The following is a 25,341-nucleotide window of genomic DNA, read 5'->3' as shown; positions in this document are numbered from 1 at the left end:
TATACTAAGACATCAATTATCCTTACATCCTTATCTATCAATTATCCTTAGAAGTATCACATATGTGCGACTTCATTTGTAATAAAAATAATCAGCAGTAGTTAAAACGGAGATAATAAAATTACGATGAATCCAACACATCGAATTTTTGCAATCAGAGGTTAAACAGAATCCAAATGTAGCAATCTTACCTAATATTTAGATTATCTAAGAGGCAACACAATTCAATTTAATTAATATATATTAGTTTTATAGATATAACTTGTAAATTTAATATGTATATATATAATGATATTTTAACTCTAATTTCAATTTAATTAATGTCCAATATTTTATCTTAATTTAGTCCATCGTAACTTCATTTTAAAATATTCTCTTATTTCGTGATCCAATTCCACTTTCGGTTTAATTAATTCCTTTGTAAAAATAATGCGCCATCAGTACTAAGCATTAAATGAAAATGATATTTCCGTTGCCCTTGTCAAAGGTCAACACATGTATTCCATCGGCGCGTGGCCGGAAATTCTATGTTATATAAGACTAGTGATCATTTGTTTCGCGCTTTTCCTTACTTCTGCGTTTGTGCTGCGCTGCGGTGGACGTGCCTTGTCCGCGTCTCTGCTTGTAAATGATTATGCTTTCACGAAATGGATATTAAAATTAATTTAAAAATATAACATGTCTCTTCAACGTCTTCGAATCTGCATTCTGCTGCAAACAAAATAATGTTACATATATAATATTATTATAACTCAATGTTTAAACCAAAATTTGCCAAAGAAGAAATTTGCAACTAATAATTTTAATAGTAAATCTTCACTTTGTTTTTAATTATATAGTTACATTATTACGTATAAACTGTATTCTAAAGTTATTCTGTGCATTCTAAAATTTCAGCGACATTATTAATTCAGCTTAGCTTCATGTAAAAGTTGAATTAAAATCCTACCGGAGACATGGAAAACCAAATGCTGTCTCTGTCAGAATCCATCTGTATCCAAAAATCCTTAGCAGTGGGCATTAAAGCCTGTGAAGTGAAATTTTTTAAAACATGAATAAATTAATTATAAGAGAAACAAAGAGATACTTAAAAAAAAAGAATACTTCTAAATCTACGTATGTCATTTTTCTAAACTCTGAATTTAATCACTACGTTTGAGTCATATATACACATTACTTCTTTAAAAATGTCATAATCAGAGAATTTCAGTTATACTTTGTTTTTCATAGTTTATTTCAATCAAATTAAAAATAATAATAAAAATTATAATAATTCATCTGTATATATTTTTAAAACTATATACAGTACACTCCCGATTATCCGCGGAATTGGATGGCGCTGCCGCCGCGGATAACAAAAATCGAGGATAATCCGAAAAAAGCTAAAAACGGGTATAACAAAAAAGAAAACAGTCATTCCAACTTTGAAAAATCGTTTTATGTACAATAAAACGTAAAATAAACCGCAGGAAATGTTTAACTAACGCTTAATATTTTAGTATATCACTCAAAACTGAACTAAAATGCATTTTGTTAATGAAAACAGAAAAGTACTTTGTACGTACGAGAGGCGTCAAGGTTGCACAGAAAAATTAATTCATATGTACTGTTTTAATACTGTAATGCATTATGTAATTACAAAAGCATAACTGTAAAGCTGCACCTTTTTGAAAAAATCAGTCAAAAAAAAAAAAAAAAAATTTGTGCGGTAGGCGCGGATAACCCGCCCGCAGATAATTGGGAGTCTACTGTAGTTATAGAAACACTACAGTATACTTCAAGAATTAAGAAATACTTACAAATATATAATCTATAAGCGAATTAAGATTGAAAGATATGATTTGGAGATGAATGTTGGAAATGAAGTTAGTTTTTTTTTCTTATGAAGGAAATCGAAATTTATTGGTAGCTTAGTATGGAATTTAAACCATCAGATGTTTCTTCAGAGTTTGGAACAATGCATTATCTGAAGTTTCATCAAAAGGTGTAGGAATGTGTATCTTACCTTCAAAACAATAACTAAAAAAAATTAACTAAATTCCATTAAACTACTAAAAAAACTACTACTACTAAAAATTAATTAATTAAAAATTCTATTGTATGAAAGCTCTTAGTAGATATTGATCTTTAATCTTTTCACGCATGCGCCGACAATACACGGTTGCAGCTTTCATACAATAGAATTTGAACACATGCATATATTGTGCAATTGTCGTATTTTTAATGGCAGAAAATTTTTTAAATTGCTCTTAATCATCGATTAAATCCGTGATTCAATCCTTATCACAATAATTTTCAGTGAGGTTTTCTACATTTCTTGCAAATTTGTGGCAGCAAGCGCAGCTGAATGTAGGTTTTCAGTTTGATATCTGCAAACAATTTTGGCACAAACTTGATAAACATACGTCTCACACCAATATTGTTTTTTAGAATGGAACTGAGGTGAATCATAGCGAATGCCGCTTCTTTCCAGTTATTTTTGATCATCACATATATTAAAATACTGTTCAGAGAAAAGATTTATAAATACTTAATCTGCCTTTTTCCATTAGATAGCGTAAGAGTCATGCAATGAGGAATATTTTTTTTCGCAGTACCAAGTAGAATCTCATTTCTTAATATTTTGTAATACTACGAAATGATGCTTAAACGCTGTTAAAAGCGATGTTTCTTGTATGAAAACTATAATTATTAATGAATGTTTACACTATACAATATAATCTGTTATTCCAACTGATGTTTTAATTAACATTTCGCTCCTTCAATTGCAAACTGACAATATGACTTTATAATTATATAGCCAATTAACGCTGGCTGGGAAATAAAAAAATATATTTAGTTTTTTTGTTTGTATAAATTTGTTATATATATATTTAAAATAAATATGATATACTAAATATAATAAAATAAATATTTAAATTAATTTTTTTGTCTAGTTTTCTTCCATAGTTTATCATTTTTGTTGTTGCTTTTCTTCTTTAAATCATTCTGAATATATTTTTTAAAATTTTTGAGTACTTTTTCTATGGATGAAATGATTATAATAAAATTGAAAGAACACATATTTTTCATGCAATTTCATAAATTTCAATTTTAATCGTACTCGTACAACTTCATATATTTTTTTATTTTCCCTTCAGGAGTCTTGCAATTTTTTTTTTAAATCAGTGATTGACGTTTAAGATGAATAATTTTGAAACTAAATATTTTGATTCATATTTTAATGAGAAATAAAAGTGATATATCAAAGTTTCTCCAATAAAAAAAATTAACCGACTTCAACCAATATAAATGTTACAAAAAGTAAACCACAACGCTCGACAATTTGTTTAACATGAGCTCTTTTAATGTTGCTGTCAAGTAACTGAAATTAATAAAAATGTTACAAGGTCAAAAAAATAAAAAGACAAAAAATAGATTTATACGCTGGAAAAATTCATTGACTGAATTTAAGGACAAAATTAGTTTTAAATATATAATTTATCTCAAATAAATTATTCTCAAAATTATACTCAAACACACACACACACACACACACACACACACACACACACACACACAGACACACACAGACACACACAGACACACACACACACACACACACACACACACAGAGAGAGAGAGAGAGAGAGAGAGAGAGAGAGAGAGAGAGAGAGAGAGAGAGAGAGAGTTAAAAAAATTTTAAAGAATAAATCTTAAGATTTATTCCGCAGAAAAATATCAAAAAATAAAATAATTTATTTCGAAATACCTACTCCACTCCCGTGCATCATGGCCTTTGGTAAACCAGTTGTTCCAGATGTAAAGTTTATGAAAACAGGATGTGAAAATGAGACTTGTTCAAATTCCATTTCCGGAACAGATCCGTTTTCATCCATTCCAAGCTTCAAAAATTCGTCTAGAAAGCAGCTAGAATGCAAAGTAAAACATATTACTGATTAAATATTCTGAATCTGAATGAAACTAACAGTCAATATTAACATATATAATTAAAGATTTGGATCATGTTTTTCTGCTCAATAAATTTTTAGAATGTTTTCAATAACATGAGGCAATGCTTACTTATGAAAATAATAAAAAGAATAAATAAGTACCTATAATAAAAATAATTCTGGAATGACTTTGATGCTATTATACTGATTAATATAGACGTTTCATTCGAATAATTTATTGTTTTTTTATACAATATGTTCACATTCTGTAAAGCAAATGAAACTAATCATTCTTGCCATTTATATTAAAATAGAATTTGTGAATGACGTATTTCCTTTAAAATTAAACAAATCATTCGTATATATTTATATCTTTTTCTTGATTTAACATTTAAAGATGAGATCATCATTATGTCACATTTCTCAAACTGAATAGCATGAAATAATCGTATTATTTGGCTTGTTCCAGCGCAGTTGAATAAGCAACCGAAGAGAATAGTTGACGGGTTCTAAGGTCAGTTACAAAATAGGGAAATCAGTTTATGTGCTTAATTCTCTCATAGAAAATATAATTCGGCATGAGAAATTCTCTTTTTTTATATCCTCCAGATAAATTTTATTTATCCGGCGATTTCTCATCCATATATTCATGATCTCCCCTTATAAACTTTCACTCTAAAAAGGAAATGTCAAAGACTTGCCGACATTTAAAAAAATAATTTATTTTTCAGCACTTTTACAATAATATTCACTATTGTTATACTTAAAAAAACAGGTATGATTTTTTTTCATGGAATTTGTATAAATTATTTTGTAGTCAAATAGATAATTCTTTTAAATATGAAGATTATCAAATTAATGCTAAATTACTTCCTAGTAAGAAGAAATAAAACAATGAATTTGGGAATACACCATTAAATTATATAATTTTATTTGGTGATAAAACTGATAATTTTTAAAAAAATCTGTTAAATCAAATTTTTTGATTATTTTCAATGGACTAAAATATTTTACATAAATGTTTTCGTTAATTGTCTCTTGTAAATTGAAAACCTGTTGAATATAAGGAGAATTTTCTACGCTTACAAATTTATCACCTTCTCCATAGCAGACTTTCTAAAACTCAATACAAATGCTGAAAATTAATTTATATCTTCAGGTAACTTTTGTACCTCACATCTCCCATTAACTTTTCTAGAAATTTAACAGATATATTGATTAAATTTTAGAAAATGTTGATTGAGCATCCTGGTGGTAAAATTTACAATGATATAATTGTCCGAGACTGGTTTAAAAGAAGATTTTATTTTTATCATACTTGCGTACTCAAAGAAAATGAATAGTTACCTATTTCGAATGTTGCTTATATCTTTCTGTTTAGATTCTTTCTTCGAGGGAATAATTATGACTTTTTCCACAGATGGTAAATCTATGAAAAGGGAAATAATAATTTTTTTTTAGAAAAGGCGTGTATATATATATACACACACACACACAATAAATTTACGAATAAGTAAGAAATGATAAATTTTGCAACAGATTATAGAATAGATTTGCTTTCCCGAGTTTAAAATTCTTTTAATTCCCGTATTTATCTTCACAAAGTGAGAAATTAATTAGTATATTAAGCGTAACCATATGGCCCCTAAATTCTAACAATGTATATTTAATCATAAAAACAAATGAAATGTACGCGTTTGATTAAAACTAATAAATAGAAATTTTGATTGCTTTTCAGTATTATTATATATAGAAACATTTTCACTTATTAGTTATAAAGGAAACTTTGACAAATTCCATTAAATATAAAAATGTGAATCATTGAACCATTTCATTACGTTATTATTTTTCAAAATATAATATAATTATTTGTATATCCATATTTTTAAAGTTAATTAAAAATTAAAAACTTGCAATGCAAAACCATAATAAGAAATTTATGACACAGATATTTAAAGCTTATTAATTAAAAATTTATAATGCAAATTTGTTTTATATGGTAGATAACCGTTAATGTTCTGTTACACGTGACACATATCTGTAACCAATCACTAAAAAGCACATTTAAATGCTTTTAATGAAGTTCAGCTGTAATCAAGTTCTCTAATAAAATAAACATGAAATATCTTGATTAAAACTATTTCAAGATGTAAAATTTTACAGATAAAAAAAAATCAATATCAGCAAGAAATTTTTTTTTACCAATATTTATAGAAATAAGATTTTTTAGAGAACCATATTCAGAAGTCGAATTTCATTTAGATCTAAGTTTTTCTTTTCCAATCGGACTTAGGGAAGCAAAATTACTTTACATAATTGTATTACCTAAATTTTTCTCAAATCTAGAAAAGGATTCCATTCAATATAAGCGATTTAATTTCTATTATTTGCATAATTAGCACCAAAAAAATTTGTATTTTATAAATTCAACAATTTTTATACAGCGTTTTCGAAAATAAAAATTACTCGGCAAAAATTCGCTTATGCAAAGAACTCCGAATAATGTCTTACTTTATATTTTTTTCATATTAAATTATTGAATGATAAATACACTTTATACAAAGGATTGAAATTTTTTAAATTTTTTTTGTACAGTTCTCTTTATATCAGTTAACTTAAAACCTATAAAATGGTTCCCTAATTTTGCCAAACCAATAAACAAAAGATAACTGTTAAATTGTTTCAAAATTAGTGATTTCCATTGAAGAAGTTTGTTCTGGAACGGATTGTAATTGGTTGAATTTTTCAATGCGAACTTTAAACAGTTAATAATAATGATCATAAAATTTTTAAAATGGGCTTCACTTCCAGATCCTACTATTTCCATTCAAGTTTCTATTCTCTTTCAAGGTATGAAGAATAGACAGATATCTTTTTTTTTCTACCTCTCTTGTAGATTGAAATGTTATTAAAAAACTTCGGTAACGTTGATGATGTTGATTGCCGAAAGTAATATTATTTTAAATTTTTGTTCCCTATCGCTTTGTAAGAAAATAGGGGGTAAGCTAAGTTAGTTAATATTTTATCATGGTAAACTATAAAGCCAAATGCATGAATATTAATTTAAATCAGACGTATAGTTGACCTTTACACACAAAAAAAATTTTGATTTGCTGCTCTAAGAAGTCCCATCAGAAAATCCTTTTTTAATGTTTTTTTTAATCAACAATTAAAGCTTTTTAAATCTAGAAGGGTGCTTAATTTTAAGACATTTTTATTTTATCTAAGATAGAAATTTCAAGACATGTTTCTTTAGGAATGAATTTCTTGAAACTACAATTAATAGTGAACATTTTCAGCTACTTTATTTCCATGTCTACGGGAGCATAAAAAAAAAAAAAATACTATTTATATATGCAACTCAGTTACATTCTTCAACAATATTTGCACATTTAGGATATAATATTTGTAATTTTAAAAATATATATTTAGGATAAAATATTAGCTAATCCTTTGGAATGAATATTTTTCAAATTATTTAATTATGAAACTGTCCAGATATGCATATTTATATTATTCCATCCTTAAACAATAGTTTGAATATTAGTTCAACAGTTATTTATCATACAAATGAAAATATTTATCTTACTATTAACAATTTCTTTTATTTTCGGAAGCATGTCTATTTCTTCTCTGTCGTTAGGAAACCTGTCGATGGTTAACAAGATCCTTGGACTCACTTGCTTCAAGCGGTTCAGGACAGCCTGTAAAAACATACCGAAATATTTTTATATCTATAAAGAAGGATTTTAAATATGAAATCTTCGAAAGTTAATTTTTGAAAATCTTATTTATAATATTTTTTAAAAATAAAAATATTTTAAAAAGCACTGCGCATTTGCTTCAGTTTAATTAAATTAAAGAGAAGTGAATTCCATCAATGTATTTACTTGCGCTCCAAAAAGCGGTAGAGCTCCTGTCCATATTGCCCCAATACTTGCTGTAGCGTGCATTGCGAAAAGTGGTTCTGGTCGATTAGACACATAGCCTAAAAAGAATGAATTTATTAAATATTATATGTAACACTTGCTAAATTATATGTAACACTTGCTCATTTATATAATGATGAACCCAAAGTGGTGGAATATGGAGTAGAAAAGTCTTCGGCTCATTGTTTGCTTTTCACTTCCCTTTTAAGCATAGTAATGATGTGGGATCAAATTACTTCCATTCTTACGCAAGATGTTATGTCAGGGTCTAATGGCCATTGGAATTCACCCTTATTTTCTCACAGGTGAGATCAGAAAGAAAGTCATTCAACTACCCAGGATGCTTATATAAAGCACGGGTATTCCGATGTATGTTATATAACAATAAATTCCCCCAGAAAAGCATTAAAAGTATGTGGTGGACACAATAATAAAGTAGGGTTGAATTACTACCAATCTCTTTATAAAACATACTTTCTAAAGGACGGGTAGTAATGTAACTGGCAATGACCATAGAATTACTTTAGTTCAGTCTTAGCCACCGTCTCCGTGATGAGACGATGTTGATCAGTCAACTACTTCGGATGCTTATGCAGAGCTTGAGGACATTGGTCTGGGGTTATATAATGATTCCCCCCTCCCCTCCGGGAGAGAGTTCGAGTGCATAGATGAGAATTGCCGATATACAATAATTAATTACTGTGTTTTTTTTTAAAGTATAGAATCATATAGAAGCAGGTACGCTGACTTCATTTCCAAAGATTGGACATACGTCCTTCGGAGTGGGTTTGTTTGAGCAGATAATGATTGTTTGGAAACTGGTCTTGCTTCCGATGTTATTGTTACGGCGCCCTGTCTTTCAGTATTCCGGATGATGGAAGATGGGATAAATATTTCCTCTAATAATAGAATATTTAATGAAATAAAAGAATATTTTTGGAACTATTATTGCAAAGATTAAAGTTAATAGTGATCAAATGTTATTTCATCAATCCATTTCAATGTATATAGAATTATAAAAGAATATTGCGATATACTATTCGTTTTGCTAAAAGATCAAAACATACATACACTTTACATGTACTAGTTTAAAAATTCCATGAAACTTACTTAAATACCAATATATCATTCATAATTTGTACATTGTGCCTACCCATTGCATTACATACATTTTCAATAAGCTGCGGTTTGTACAAACTGATTAAGACTTTACGAACAATATTTATGTTTTAAAGTTGAATAATGTCATATATTTTATATTTTCTTAAAATGTGACTTCATAATTTATCTTTCTTCAATAGCTTGTTATGATTTTTTTTAAATTCAGAAATCCTGAAAAGAAATTTACAGTTTAATCTTTTATTAAGATATGCACTTTAGTTCATAATCATATCAAATGCATAACTTCTTGCTTAGTTAAAAGAATATATATAAATAATTATGGAAGTATCAATAAAATATTATATCGATAATGAAATCGGATTTTTTTTAAAAAAATGATACTCATTAGTAGAATTAATTTTAAAAACATTATAATTATTTTTCATAACTGAAAATGAATTTTATTTAAACTATCTCAAAATTAAAGAAGTTCAAATTGACCCTTTTCCTAAATAAAAAAAATATTTTTTCAAGACATTTTAAATTTCAGATTAAATGAATTGAACTGTAAATTTCCACCAAGCATCTCTCATTTCCAAAGATTCAATTTATAGAATTGATTGGTTGTATTTAAGTCATGTTCAAACAAAATGTATTCAAACATTTATAAATTTGTTTAAAGAAAAGCATCGTCAACATGACTTTAAAAGTCACATCGCATAATGATAGAATCGAAATTTATAATTTACAAATATTGAAATTTACATTCCCTAGTATTAAGCAAAGTTTTCTGATTCAAAATAGCTTAATAGCCTTAATATCGAAATTATAAGAATAAATATAATAATAATAAAAATAATAATAAAATGAAAATAAAAACAATAATAAAAAATAATAATAAAATAAAAATAAAAACAATAATAAAAAATAATAATAAAATAAAATAACGTTCGATGTTTCATAAACTTCATTAATATAGCAAGCCGTTATTATTAATAATGTAAAGAATAAGATTAATATTGAAAAACTTATTATAAAATTCGATTTAATTACTTAAGAATTTACAAAATATTAATATTTTTATAGAGATACTTGTTTGTCCATTTCCATTAGATCAATGACTTTTTTTTATATTAAAATCTTTGAGAAATCGTGGTACACAAACCTTTATTATTTTTTCAAAATTTTTCTTGAATTTTGTGAAACTTACATGCAACAACATCTCCTTTCTTAATGCCAAATTTCCTAAATGCAGCAGCATACAATTTAGATTCTTCATACATTTCAGCGAATGTAATGTATCTGGGTTCTTTATCTTCACCTGAAATTTAAAAAATCCAATATCAAAGGAAATTGTCAAATGATGATAAATGTTAATTTAGACACTAAGATTATTTTGATTCTTCATTCATAATATATATATATAAAAAAAAAAACCAGATGTGTTAAATCTTAAAAATATATTTTCCTTAATTTTCCATTCCAATTTTTTTATCATAATGATTTTCCACAGAAGATTCAAAACAGAAATGTAAATTATTTTATATGCTGAGAAAAAAAGCGAGGAAACATAATACATATTATGTAAGAATTTTAATTATTATGCTTTTGCTGACATTTTAAATTTGAATTGCCCTTTTTGTCTTTAAGATAATGATTTTTTTTATATATTACATTAAATATTTAAAAATTAGTGAAATTTTAGGAACTCATTTCATTAATTTAATTAAGTTCTGTAAATGTAAGTCACTGTGATATAAGGAAAATTTTGTAAACTAAGTATTGAAATCCTACACAAACTGGCATTTCAAAATTCGAAAGCGAAGTAGCGAAAATTCTTAGCTTAAATGCGTCTGGCAAAATTTCTAATTATTATAACCAAACATAATAATGAAAATTATCTCTAATCTTGAAACATTGCAACTAATTTCCCCTAATAAATTTTTAAGAAAGTTTCTCTGATTCACTTTTAGTTGAATCTCATTTCCTGTGCTCACCTTTTTCACTCTGTGGTTTATACTGTCTGGTAAAAAGATAGCTTTAAGTAAATTATATTTTAAAGAAATTATAATAGTTAAGTAGTAAGTGATATTTAAAAATTTCTGTCATAATTTTTATGAAGTTGCAAAATCATTAGGCAAATCGGAACTATTAAAATAAATTTACTGCCATAAGAACTATAGCTCTTAGTCTAGGTATAATAGTAGGCATTATCATTAACCTAGACTCAAGCATTTCAATTAATCTTTTCCTTTTACATAAATCGTAAAGTTGAAAGTCATATTTTTAGAGAATTAAATACAATTAATGAATAAGTTATTGTGTTCTTTCAAGTGGGAATAAAGAATTATAATAATAAGGAATTTGAATAATTTCTAACCAAACAAAACAGTAAGTAGGAAAAAAAATAGATTGTCACATATTATTAAAATTTGTTTTATTCCATGAAGATATTTGCATAAAAGTTGAACTGCTTTTACATATTATAAATATTTAAGTGTTATTTTAATTGCACTTTAAAACATGTTAATTTCTTATGAATAAGAATTTTACTTATATAGGATTTACTTTAATGAATATAATCATATATTTAATTATAAATGTTGAATAAATTTTCATTCAAATTAATATAATAATCATAAATATTTTTGTAAAAAAATATTATAAAAAGACACAATTTTCTGAAAATATTTATAGATGTGTTCTCTACTTTCAGTTATAGAAATTATCTACAAGTTAAAATGACTCTAGTTTTGAATAATAATCAATATTTTTACCTGCTTCTATTATAGCTGTACGGTTATCTCTGAATTTCAGAAGATTTTCTGCAAAGTTAAGCTTAGCGCCTTTAAACCATTCGGGAAAATCGGACATAGGAACTGTGCAATCTATCACCTGAAAAGAAACGCAAATAAGTTTAAGAATTTATGAAAATTGCTTTAAATTTTATAAGGACGTCACATTTAATAATTTGCCATAAACATATTCATGCAAAAGTGTATCAACGGTAATTCGCTATTAAAAAAAGCTATCGCAAGCATATTATGTGAAATTAAGAAATTCTTATAGAATATTTGTTTACTCGATTTAATTAATTTAACATTTTTTTGGGTATCAAAAGGAATAATTTTTTTTTAAATCAAACTTAGCAAAATTCTAGTAGAGTATCCGATTATTTTATTTAATTAATTTAACTGACACCCTCAGAAAAAAAACATTTATCTCTTAGTCTGTTTTCCTCATATATTTTGGTACATATTCTTTTAAAAAATTTATTCAATACAAAAAAAAAAGCAAATTAGTCTTTTCTGTATCAAATACAAAGAATGCTAATATTTCGCCACATTTCTTTTAAGTTCTTAGTGAAATTCGTTTTTCAAAAATAAATGACATTTACTTCTGGGTCTGACCTCATCAAATCTCTTCGAATGTATTATTCCAGTAAAATCCCAAAATTCGGACCAGAATTCAGATAGATGGTCAGTTGTCCATTTGTGAAATTCCCAATAATTATCTATAAGGAAAAAGAAAATGTATTATTAAATAAAATTTAATGATGTGGAATTTTTGCAGAATAAGATTTTAGAATGCCAAATGAGTTAGGTGAAAGAATTAAGTGTTGTTGGACTCTTTCTCGTTTAACTGAAATTCCCAACAAGTACTTTTGTATCAGTGGTGTGCATCTATTAGTATTAATTTTTATTTAATTTTCATTAAAAGAAAAATTTATATAAAAATAACTTCCAAAATGAATTGCAATAAAGACAAAAGCTTTGCACTTTTATAGTAAATGAGATTTAACATTTATTCGATTAAAACAATCGAGGTACATATCTTCGAGTAAGAATAATTAAATGAATTTCTTTAACGATTTCAAAATAATTCCATAACTATTCAAAATATATAATAAGTTATAAATATTCATAACATTTAACAATTCTTAAATAAAATTAATCTCAAATATTTGTAGATGAAGACTACCCATTGTTAGAAAAAATTTAAAAGTACTTTACTTTTTTTGTTTTAAACATCTGAAAAAGTGAAATACGTAAAGATAAAGTATCATTGTGTTAAATGAAAGTAAAAAAACAAGCTACATCATAAACTTAGAAACGTTATATTTCAGTACACTGCAAGTACATCAAACAGTTAAACTCTTCATTTTTTTTATCATGTGAGAACATGTGGTTTTGGTTAGGGGGTTTTGAAGCTCGAAATGGCGTAGGCCATGAATATTGAAGCTCGAAATCACGTAGGCAATGAATAAAGCGTAAATGGCAATTTTCATCATCTTTTAACTGCATACCTTTTTTACCTGTTTTTACTAATATTGCATTATTATTATGTATGCTTCCTTGAAAGCAGATGCGTTTTCAAAAGGATGGCCCGCTTTTACCAGTATCGCTTTATTATTACGCATGTTTCTTTGACAGCAGATGCGTTTTTAAAAGGTTGATGTAGAACTGTGACATCATAAGTGTTATTTCATCTCAAAATCGGTCGAGCTCCAAAACTTTGTTTGCCAGCTAGAAAAATTGAAAATAAAAGTTTAAAATAATTATCATTATATATATAGGGATAGAGACCGATAGAGAAGTCTCGTGATTCTTTCAAACCGGTTTAAACTGGTAAATGACTTAAATTAAGACAAATAATAATTTAAAATAATAATGTTCTCACATGATAATTTGAAATTTGCGATCGTAGATTTCATTTTAATTTCAATATTGTTTATTTATTATTATTTTTTTTTATTTTCATGCCAACAAGTTTCGAGATGAACTTAAGGTTTATTGCAACCTTTGTTTGTTATTGTGGTAATGTTTGCTCATGTACCTTCAGTTTATGGAAATACAACATCATGTATTATATATATTATTGTAATGTTTATCATGATTCTTTGTGTTGAAGTGGTTTTAAGTTGTAGTGTTGCGATTAAATTTTCACTATTTTTCCTAAGTAAGTAGATCCTTAGACTGATTCCCCCTTCATTATTTCTGAGATACAAAATTCGATATATCAACTTAGGAATCCCAACAACAGTATTAAGAAGTGGAGTATTATAGTTTCTTCCTTATGTTATATGATTTCTTTTTAAGGTTGTAATGATCACTGAAACAAAAATATATGCATGATATAATAATCTTACACAATAAGTTTTCTTGTGTATGAACAAACGATTATACCCGGCAAATGTTCGTCTTTATTATGTATAAAGAAAGAAAGAAAGAAGTATGAAGTTGTGCAGTTCATTTAAGCAAAAAAAAAAAAAAAAAAAAAAAATTCAAGCACAGGATGTATTGTAGAATGCAAGACGTAAGATTTCAAAATACATTATTTATTTAAAATTTGTTAATATAAAATGGGTTATTTAGCGTGGTGAATTCTCTCTTATAGTTAAAATATTTCATATTTGCACCATTAGGAATAATATTGGATCAGAGAGCAAAGTAAATTGCATACACCTCTTTTGAAAAATAATGTTCGTGCTGGACTTTTTTTTCTAGGGCAACTAGTTCCTAAAATATCCTAATATTTCATCAACATCTTTGGCACCTGAATGGACTGAACTACATGTGAATGTATTGTCATTAAATGAGGACTAATAGTAGTAAATTTCTAAGTGCCAAATGCGAAACCATTACAAAACATTAAAAAAAAATATTCATACTGTCCACGGAAAATTCTCACACTAATGACTTTTTTATAGATTTTTTGGAATTTAGAGGACTACCAGATGCATGCATTTCAACTTGAGAAATGGGGTTTGAATTTCATTAATGGTTAGCGAGGACAAATTTTAGTCCTCATTTGTTCCCCTTTCCAAAGAATTGAAGTGAATTTGACAATCTTCTCCTTTTTATATCGACACTTTGAGAGGCTTTTATCTCCTCGAAGCTCATTTCTGGAGATATAGAATCCTTAAACAAATACATATGTTTTCGAAGATTTGGATCAAAAATATTTTATGACATATGTGATTTCAATTCAATGATCTTCTGATTTTCACTGATTTTCCCAACCTATTTATCCTTTGGACGGAAATAAACGAAACTTTTTAAAACACTGGGTGATCTTAGAAAAATATGAACTTCAGTCTAGCAGTCTTGTCTACTCAGCCAATCCAATTTTTTTTTTTTTAATGTTTTTGATATTGTTATTTGAAATTATGCGCTCGAGATTGTGATGCCTTAAAGCAATATAGATCTCACAATCACAGATTTTTAGAGATAAAATTTCGAAATTTTCTCCTGTAAAAATTCATCAGTGCATTAAAAAGTATAAATAGTGAAGGAACATGCACGTTTGACGGAAATTGGTGGCGTGAAACATATGCAACGAAGAGAATTAAAGACAACACAAGATAGGAGTGGGAGGGGATTTTAATGGAGTAGAAGTTTTCGACGTATCCACTTTCGTAAACGACAATACATTATATACAGAAGACTATTGATAGCCATGTTGAACGTGACAACTCAGGAAGAATCAATGCAACTTCACTCTTTGTGGCCTGTTTCAATTATGAAAATTTACCTGGAGTAGTCGATGGTATTTTAGATTTCAGATAATCTCAGAATTAGAAATCCGTTGGAGTAAAGTCGAGAGAGCCAGGTGGCCATGCAATTACTAAATTGCAGTGCATGATTCTGTCGCAAAGCGTTATTGCAGTACTTGTCGAACACATTTGGAGATGCGTGGAGGAGCACTATCTTGCGTAGATAACGACAGTTAGCTAATGCAAATCTGGAATTACACAACATTATTTTATATTGGATTCCTATGATGAAGTGGATATCCATACCTGTGGAAGTGACCTCTATGAAGAAATGCGAACTGAGGACGAATGTGAATTCAATTCAGCATCAATTGATCAATTTGTTTGTATAAATGCATTAGTGTCGTATTATGATTATTTTCGTCAGACCATTGAACTTTGTTCTTGAAGCTTAAGTTCCTATAGTTCTTGAAGCTTAAGTTTCTATAGTTCTTGAAGCTTAAGTTTCTATAGTTCTTGAAGCTTAAGTTCCTATAGTTCTTGAAGCTTAAGTTTCTATAGTTCTTGAAGCTTAAGTTTCTATAATATTGACAGCGATAAACTGTTTTAAAAGTATCTGATGAGAAAACAATTCTTTAAATTTCTTTATCAAATAACACACTGTATTTAAAAAACATGTACCTCGATTTAACTTATACTTTCACTGATAAACTCGCACTTCTTCGGCAGCACTTTTCTCGTTCAGATAAACCAGCTTAATCAAGTCACCTAGTTAGCACTTTCGAACACCTGATTCAATAAAAAACTTTCTCACAGTGCTTATTAAAGGTTCCCCATAAGCATGATTTTGCATAAGACTGATGAGAATGCAGTATATCCCTGTAAATTATTCAAAGTGCATCAATGAATTTCATCTCTGTGTTATAACTGATTCTTTACAATTATTTTCTTAGCAAATATTTTATACCGAAAATTTTCTCGTATTGGTATGGTTCCAGTGACTTTTATGTTTTTATCAATTTCATTATTAAATTTACATAGAAGAAACAGTGATGTTGCCATTTAAAATTTTTCACTGTAACCGTAACTGTAAAAGCTATATTGTTTTAAATCTTAATAATCTCTAGAGCATACCTTCAAATTACTGTACTAAAAATTTTCTTTCGATTAGTTCAGAGGATCGGCCAATAAAGGGTTCCCAAATCGTGGAAGTTTTGTCATGGCATCAGTTAATCTTTCTTGGTCCGTAGAAACGTATGTTGGAAATTTTGACCATATTTTTTTCAAGGGATGTAAATTGCATTTCATTCAATATCAAAGAGTATGCATTAATAATGAAAGGTAACTTGCCCTCCATATCTTCGAAGAAGGAATGTTTGCGCTTTTCATCAGTTTTACTGACATCATAAGGGATAAAAATAGGCAAAACAATCTACTGATTTCAGCAAGCAGTTTGGTGCATAAAAGAAGCCTGATGCAGGCAGACTTATTTAGAACATCCACTAATTTTTTCATCTGCATTTGAATTTTCTGGTAAATTAAGAAAATTGAGGGTAAATCGAAAGTAAAGAGTCACACTGAAAACCCCATTTCATATCAGCAAGTTGCACAATTATTGTGCTTTCAAAATTGAAATCTTATCAAAATTCTTTTGAAAATGTAAACATTCATAAGAAGAATACAGTTAAGATGTGAATGTGCTTTATTAAAAATGCGTAAATCTCAATGAATTAGAAAAAAAAATTTCATATTCAAAAATGGAATTTATGAAATTTAAACTGAACTTACTGAATTTTGTTTTATATTTCTCTTCGATTAATCTCTCCAGTTTGTTTAGATAAAATCCTGGAGATTCATCAGGTTTTCGCATAACAGGAATGTTGTCAAAATTTCTTAGACTCATTCTGGATTGAAAGAAGTAAATCTGAAAGATAGTTTTCCTGAAGAAGCTGTAAGAATTATAAATGGCTCTATAATAAGATTGCAAATAAAACTGTGCATATTATTAAAATTATTATTATTGTTTCTAAATTAATTTATAAAATTTATTTTCCATTAAGAACAATTTTGAACTAACAATTTATTTCAATAAAGAAAAAAAATTCTAATAGTTACTTTTCTATTTATTAATTTAAAAAAGTATGACTAAAGATATAAATATATGGTTTCCAAATGATTTCCTTTTCAATTTAATTTTTCTGAACAATAATCATTATAGATTATTTTGAATGTTTTTATTTTTGAATTGGAAAGAATCATTAAAAAATATTCAATGAATTTACAGTTTCATGCTCTCTTATAAAAGTAAATATAACTCAAATATAATGTAAATATAATTAAACTGCTCGTTAACTGTTGACTAGTAAAATGTATTAAAGTCTAATGAGTAGCAATTTTTGGCAATTTCTAGTAATATAAAATCATCTGCTTCCCAAGATTGTTAAAAGTAAGACTTTTTATATTTATTTTTCACATTTTACATATTACATTACATATTTTTAGTGTTAAAATGTATACAATACATGATTCGGAAATAAATAAGTTCAAAACTTGAACACATTATGCCAAATTTTTCTTTGTAATTACATTAGAAGAATGCATTCATATAAGAGCATTTTTTATATTTGAGTTTATTTCTTTTTTATTATAACATTATAAACACAAAATTAAAAATATATAAATCTCGTTTAAACAAGTGTAGCAATAATATTTTCTTCCACATTACTCACTCTGGAGATATTTTGCTACAACATTGATCTTTATGAAAATTGTTTTATACATTGTAAATGCCATTTTCATGAAGTACATCTAGGTTTATATAGTAAAGATGTATAATAGATTTATTTCATAGCCTAACATTAACACTTTTATATTTACATTTTTTGATATAGGGATATTTATTATGTACACTTACATATTGTAATATCTTCTTAATAGTTATTTAGAGGATAACATTCAAAACAACATTATAATAAGAATCAGAATTCAAGAAACATCTAAGTTGTACACTTTAAATGAAAAAAGATGCACATTTAAATGATGTTATGATGATATAATTATGTGAGATTTCATAATTATGTTAAGATATTATTAGTATAATAATATCTTAAACATCATTAATAAATTTTAAAATATTGCTATAATTTTTAAATTTAACAATTTCATAACTTTTTGGGATTGCAATATTTTTATTGCAATAACTGTCTTGGGTCAACATATATACATATTACTTTCTTGTTGAAATATTAGCAAGGTTTCTGTTAAACACATAATTCTTGTTATTGGGTCAATTGAAATATTTTTTTAAGATATTGTAAAAAATCATTTTTATTTCATTTTTTACTAATTTATTTATAATTATTTAATGCTCAATAATCTATATACATTTAAGTGTCTAAATATTTTGAAATAGTTGATTATAGATTTTCTTTTATTTCTGAATAGTTATCAATAAATTTTTTATTCTGTTTAGGCAATAATTTTTTTGTCCAGATTCATTCCGATTGTGGTAATGTTGATTTTAGATTTTCAATTAATAATATCTGTCCTTTAAAATATTTCTTTTATGGTTTTTTGGTAATGTTCTAAGGAATATTTTAAAATGTTATGAAGAATTTTTGCAATGAAATGAATCAGAATGTTTTGAAAAAATAGCAAAATAACCAAAATAACCTACTGAAGAGAATTAAGTACATGAGCTATTGACTTATTAATCGAGTTTCTTTGTATATGTAACTTAAAATTACAGTAAATTTCAATAAGAGTTGATTTTATCTATATTTTTAGTATTTTTATCTAATAAAATACAAACATTTTATTTTGCTAATAAAAATTTAAAATAAATTTAACTTCTTCAAACAAGATTTAATTCAAACAATTTAATTTTCAAACAAAATTAAGTGTAAAAAACATTAAATTAATATTAAAATATGTAATATGTTAAAAATATGTTTAAAACTTAATCTCTTTCTCTTTAATTTGTTAAGACAAGTTACTAAAAATACTAAATACTAAAATTCAGACACTGAACTGTTTTGTAAATATTCTAAAAATGGAAAAAATAATGATTGCAACTTACCGTTTTGCGTCTATACACCTGTTATTCTCATTGATTAAAGGTTATCAATTGAAAATAAAATTTGAGAATGAGGAAATAAAAGTCCTGTTCTCAAGATATTTTTTATCTTAAAAATTATCGTTGACACTAAGAGAAACATTGATAAATGACGAATGCCTTTTTTCTACTATGACTTATCTTTCCTCTACTTTTCCAAGATAAATGACTGGTTTAAAACTGCTCAAATTGCATTTTTTAGGTAGCAGATTTTCTTTCTTTAACTAAACTGTTTTTTATGCTCAGTTCTAAAAAAAGGATTAAACGTTTGATTCAAATTTTTGCTTTATCTAGTAATACTTTCACTTGAGCAATACATTTTATTGATATGATTGATAAAAGTTATTGTAATTGGGAATTGTTTAAGTATACAGGTTATAAAAAAAGGGAAAGAATATTTAGAATGCAGCTTAAAAAAAAACTGTGTAGTTTATAAAAAAGGGAAAGCAAATTTAGTACGGAGCATTAAAACAACAACAACTGTGTAGTTTATAAAAAGGGAAAGCAAATTTAGTATGGAGCATTAAAACAACAACAACTGTATAGTTTATAAAAAGGGAAAGTAAATTTAGTATGGAGCTTTAAAACAACAACAACTGTGTAGTTTATAAAAAGGGAAAGCAAATTTAGTACGGAGCATTAAAACAACAACAACTGTGTAGTTTATAAAAAGGGAAAGCAAATTTAGTATGGAGCTTTAAAGCAACAACTGTGTAGTTTATAAAAAGGGAAAGCAAATTTAGTATGGAGCTTTAAAACAACAACAACAACTGTGTAGTTTATAAAAAGAGAAAGATAATTTAGTATGGAACTTTAAAACAACAACAACAACAACTGTGTAGTTTATAAAAAGAGAAAGATAATTTAGTATGCAGCTTTAAAGAAAACAATTGTGTAGTTTATAAAAAAGAAAAGAAATGCAAACTCTTAATCATGACCTTTTCTTCCTTTCCTAAAATGCCTCCTTTCTAAACGCGTTTAACAATTCTTCTAAGAATTGTTTTCTTTCTATTAAAGGTAATAATTATATTTCTAATCACGCTTCTAATTGCTTTCAAGCTGAAATCAGAATATAAGTACGGTTATTTTTTACTAGTTTAAAGTATGTATATGATGAGAACTCAAAATTTCTTTGTTTGAAGATAAGATTTAAAAATGAATTTATTTTGATGGTGAAACAGGTAAAATGCGAGTGAAATGTATTTAACTAAAAAGGAAAAGAAAAGCAAAAATCACGACCTATGCCTCCTTTACGAACTTGTTTTACAGTTCTAAGAGTTAATTTTATTATATCTATTAGAAAGGAAGCATTTTCTAATTACTTGAAATCACACTTCTAATTACTTTTAAAGTCAGAGTACAAGTAATTTCGATTATTTTTTGCTATTTTAAAATATGCATATGATAATATCTCCTCATTTGTATCTTATCATTATAATCTGCCTGAATATTCATATATAATTTGCTTTATTCCTAAATTTTTTGTCATTTTTAAAAATAATTTTATATGTGCTTTATTATTAAGCATTATCAGATGATATAAACCTCATCTCAGTATTGTCTTGGTTTATCAGCTATAAAAATCCAAAGAACAACAGAAATCTGTAAAATAGCTAATTATTACCCAATTACAACAGCGGCCTTCATTCGATGTTTCTTACAATAGTAAATATTAAGTTCAAGTTAAGCTATCAGTTCACATGTCAGTGAAACTTTATTACATAATGCTTGTGAAATATTAATAATCAATAAAAAAATTGATTCTGTGATTTCCAGATTGTCAAAAAATAACAGATTTATGATTGATTATTTGACTTCAATTGTTAGAGTAACATTCGATTGTTTTTTGTTATTATTCTGCAATTTTGAGCCGATTTTATCTTTCATTCGTATTGGATATCTTTTTCGAAACTAGAATTTCATAATAGATTATCATTTATATCTGGAAAGTTTGAAGTTAATAAGATAAACTGCAAATTTGAATAATTTTTTATGATTTATTTTATTTGGTGCATAAAATTTCTTTACATGTTTGTTGAATATAAGAACATGTAAAATTTGGTTTACATGTTCTTATATTAGAAATAGTGTTTTTGAAAAGAAAAATCGGAACATTTAAATGCAATGGGAACTGGCGCAGAATATTTAATAAAGTAAATTTGAATTCATTAAGTACTTCATTAATAATTCACTTAAGTACTTCATTAATAAATTTGAACCGAAGTTTATATTTCCAAATTTAACAATAAGAAAAGCAAATATAATTTCCATTCGGTTTTTTTTATGTGATGGCAATAACTAGAATAAAAAGAAGAGTTGAAAATAAGATTATGTAATGAATTTACCAACAACCGATGTTCAATATTAAAATTTAAAAATGCAAGAAATATCTGCTAATGTATTAATAAAAAATTTCTTTAAAACAAGATTACATATACTTATTCAAGAAGAAAAACTGTCTGAAGAGCATAATGTATAAAAATGCAAATTAGTTGGCGGATTTCTCATTAGAATAATTTGACAAATAGTAATTAAAAGAGGGTCTACTGATAGAACATAATATAACTCAGCAATGGTTGTGGCACGTTTGAAATAAAAACTTTCTGTGGTCACAGAAAAAAGGTTTCTAGGAATGTATCCAAAATATAATTAAAATAAAAAATAAACAAGAAACAAGGCAAGTAAAATAATTCAAATTATTAGTAAAAATTCTCTTAGTGGGATCAGATGTTGCATCATTTGCCTTAAAGCACGCAAATTTTGCGGCATCTAAGAAGAAACAAGATTACATATAACTTATTCAAGAAGAAAAACAGTCAGAAGAGCATAATTTATAAAAAAAAGTAATAAGAAATGGTAAAAAAAATAGATATAAAGAAGGAAAAATGACAAAGAATCTATTGTCTCATTGTCTTTTAGCTCACTATTTTAATCCATCTGATTTCAAATAGGTGAATTCATTGAAAAGATTTTTTGCGAAACCTCGAATTCTTTTTATTTAATATTCTCAGTATTTGAATAGGATTTTTTGTAAAACCATAAGAATTTTGTTTTTAAGTCTTTTTTTTTAAAGTTAAACTGATTTTTATATTAACATTTACCTACGTATTTATGCTGTTTTACATCTTTTTTTCTCAAATATAAAATGTGATAGAATTTTCTTACAAACATCTTAATAAATCAAGATCTAATGCAAATTTTTTGTTCAAATTTAGTATAAAAGCTTCGCAATATGTTTTTCAGTTCCTGTAAGAGAGAATAAATAATCTATTCATTTAGAAATATTTTACGGTTGTTTTAGTGCTTCATAATGTAAAAAACAATATAGAAAATATTTCGTTATTTTTCAGTTGAAGGCCAACATTTAAAGAATGGATAGAAATAAAGCCTATTTTTTAATTCAGGAACTAGATAATATATTCCTTATTTGTTAAAATTTTAAGCAAATCATTTGACAAACCTGTGAACACATGATGAAAATTTTCACCATGTTATACTCTACAGTAAGCTAATAAGTATCACAAATTTTTACAAATTTGAATTGTTTCCAAAGAAATTTACGCATGAGTTTTAGTTTTCTTTGTTTTAACCCTTTCTAGGTCCGTGGGAAGTATGCTTCCCATCAAATTTATCAATCTTTGTATGAATTTATGTAGCTTGGCATAAGTTCTGACAAATTTTTTTAGTAAGTCATAAACTTAGATGCTTCAGTTCTTTATTTCAGACAAAATGATGTGTCTTGATTTGTTACTTACTTGTTAATTAACCAAATTAATTAATGAATCAAATTAAATTTATCTAATAAGCTAAATGAATCCCTTTTCTTATTCTAATTTCAAGCCTAAAAATATTTTAACATAATATGGCTAGAAAAAAATGGCCCTTTAAAGGGTTAAACAATAATAATACCTTCATTCGAAATCTAAAACGTATTCAGCTGATTCAGCAGTTCAATGACATTAATCCAGCATTAAAGCTATCTATTTTTTTATACAGACGCAGTAGTAGTAATATGATAAAGCGTCCTGATTAGAAGGAAGAATCTTTGTTCCGCCTGATATCGTATGAAATTTTGTTTATATATATTGTAACCTAGGTTGATTTGAATAACTGTACTTATAATAAAGATGGAGGTGTGTGTGTTGGTGTTCAGCAGGCCACATCATTTGATTTACTGCTACCAAATTTGGCACATATATATTTTGAATGTCGAAAATGTGTATCTTGGAGCGATTCTTTTGAATTTTTAATTAGAATTTTAAATAATTGAAAATTAAGCGAACGATTTTTTTTCATGATAACTTTCGGAAATTTTATCGCAAAATATAATTTTTACATCAAGTAAAAAAAAAAAAAAAAAAAAAAAAAAAAAAACTTTTTAGTACTACCAATATTTTAATTTATAAGTTTATATTTTCAATGAATTTAAAAACATTTTAATTACATTTTTCAAATATTTATTTAATACAAAATAAAATTTAACCTGCACGAGCACGTTTCGCGTGTATGGGAAAAAAATGGCTATTATCAACGTGTTGTTGCCATCACATTGACAGCAGCTCAAATTTAAAAAAATAAGTTAAATGTTACTGGAAATTAAATTTAGCAAAGTGCAATTTTCAGCACGCATAAAATGAAATAAATTTAAAATATTTTATAAAAATAAATTCAAGTAAATTTTTATGACTTTTTACAATATCTATATTATTTATTTAATCAATCAGTTTAATTTAAGACAAATCCGGTTTAATATATACAGGATATCCACTCTAATCAGGACCCAACAGCTACTTTTTAAACGTTTAATGATGAACATATATCTGTTAACATAATTGATTAAATGAAGTATATAATTATATTTCCTGTAACTACAGTCAATAAATGTTCTGATGAATTACGAATTTTAAATTTTTACATAGATCTTCTGCTCTGTGAATCATATTTTACAAAATATTTTTGAGATACTAATATTTAAAAAAAAAGTTGAATTCCAGTCAACTAAATCAATCACTAAAACTGATTATTTATGAAAATTTGAATATCGCTCTTCTATAAAAGCGCACGATTTTAGATCTTTCCATTCTCCATCTTGAAGAATTTATACCACGGCTGATTATTAGAGACATATATGTTTGTTTGTACGTATATGTTTGGGCTCTGTACATGCAAGACGATATAACTGAGAAATAACAGACTTGGCCCTTATGTACTTTGGAAGATGGGAATGTGCACCTCAAAGCTATTTTTTGAAATTTTAATTAGAATTTTCATTAATTAAAAATTAAGCAAAATTCCGGAGTTTTTCCTCTGAAAATTTGCAACACAAAACTGATTTTTACATCAACTGAAAGTTAAAAAAAAATCTTTTCAATGATACCCATGTTCTAACCTATAAATTATTTATATTTTCAATGAAGCTCTTAAAAAGATGTTTTAATTATATTTTCCAAAATTTATTTCGCACAAAATGGAAATAAAATTTAGCTTGCATGAGCTCATTATTAGTGCGTTGGGAAAATTAGTTTTTTCAGCGCGTTGCCATCACGTTGACAAAAACTGAAATTGAATGATTTAGTTAAAGAATATTTCAAACTGAACTAAGAAAAGGTCAATGTTCGGCAGGTGCTTGTATGAAATAGAATAATTATGAAATGCTATATTTTCTTAAAAAAAGTATACGAGAAAAAATTTTCTGCGAAAATTTAAAATAGTTGTATTATTAATTCAATTTTATTTAATGCAATCATAGTGTAATATAAACAGGATAAC

General features: G+C 26.5%; 1 protein-coding gene across 3 annotated transcripts in view; it reads right to left on the bottom strand.

The window, feature by feature from the left end:
- Nucleotides 1-19,638, bottom strand: part of LOC129988365 (acetoacetyl-CoA synthetase-like) — a 34,368-nt gene extending 14,730 nt beyond the window's left edge. The window contains exons 1-10 of one of the 3 annotated variants that reach the window (XM_056096574.1): nucleotides 19,537-19,638; nucleotides 17,247-17,407; nucleotides 12,373-12,476; nucleotides 11,740-11,857; nucleotides 10,173-10,283; nucleotides 7,823-7,920; nucleotides 7,522-7,636; nucleotides 5,280-5,361; nucleotides 3,756-3,909; nucleotides 950-1,027 (exon numbers count right to left, since the gene is read on the bottom strand). In XM_056096574.1, coding sequence (XP_055952549.1) covers nucleotides 950-1,027; nucleotides 3,756-3,909; nucleotides 5,280-5,361; nucleotides 7,522-7,636; nucleotides 7,823-7,920; nucleotides 10,173-10,283; nucleotides 11,740-11,857; nucleotides 12,373-12,476; nucleotides 17,247-17,361 — 975 coding nt within the window. In that variant the 5' untranslated portion in view covers nucleotides 17,362-17,407; nucleotides 19,537-19,638. Of the gene's footprint in view, nucleotides 1-949; nucleotides 1,028-3,755; nucleotides 3,910-5,279; nucleotides 5,362-7,521; nucleotides 7,637-7,822; nucleotides 7,921-10,172; nucleotides 10,284-11,739; nucleotides 11,858-12,359; nucleotides 12,477-17,246; nucleotides 17,408-19,536 lie in introns of those variants that run through there. The other 2 variants (XM_056096575.1, XM_056096576.1) reach the window with 2 other exon arrangements.
- Between the last annotated feature and the right edge of the window lie 5,703 nt (nucleotides 19,639-25,341).

This window comes from Argiope bruennichi, chromosome 10 (assembly GCF_947563725.1).
Source record: "Argiope bruennichi chromosome 10, qqArgBrue1.1, whole genome shotgun sequence".
Lineage (NCBI taxonomy): Eukaryota > Metazoa > Arthropoda > Arachnida > Araneae > Araneidae > Argiope > Argiope bruennichi.
This window is presented reverse-complemented; position numbering and strand designations above follow the sequence as displayed.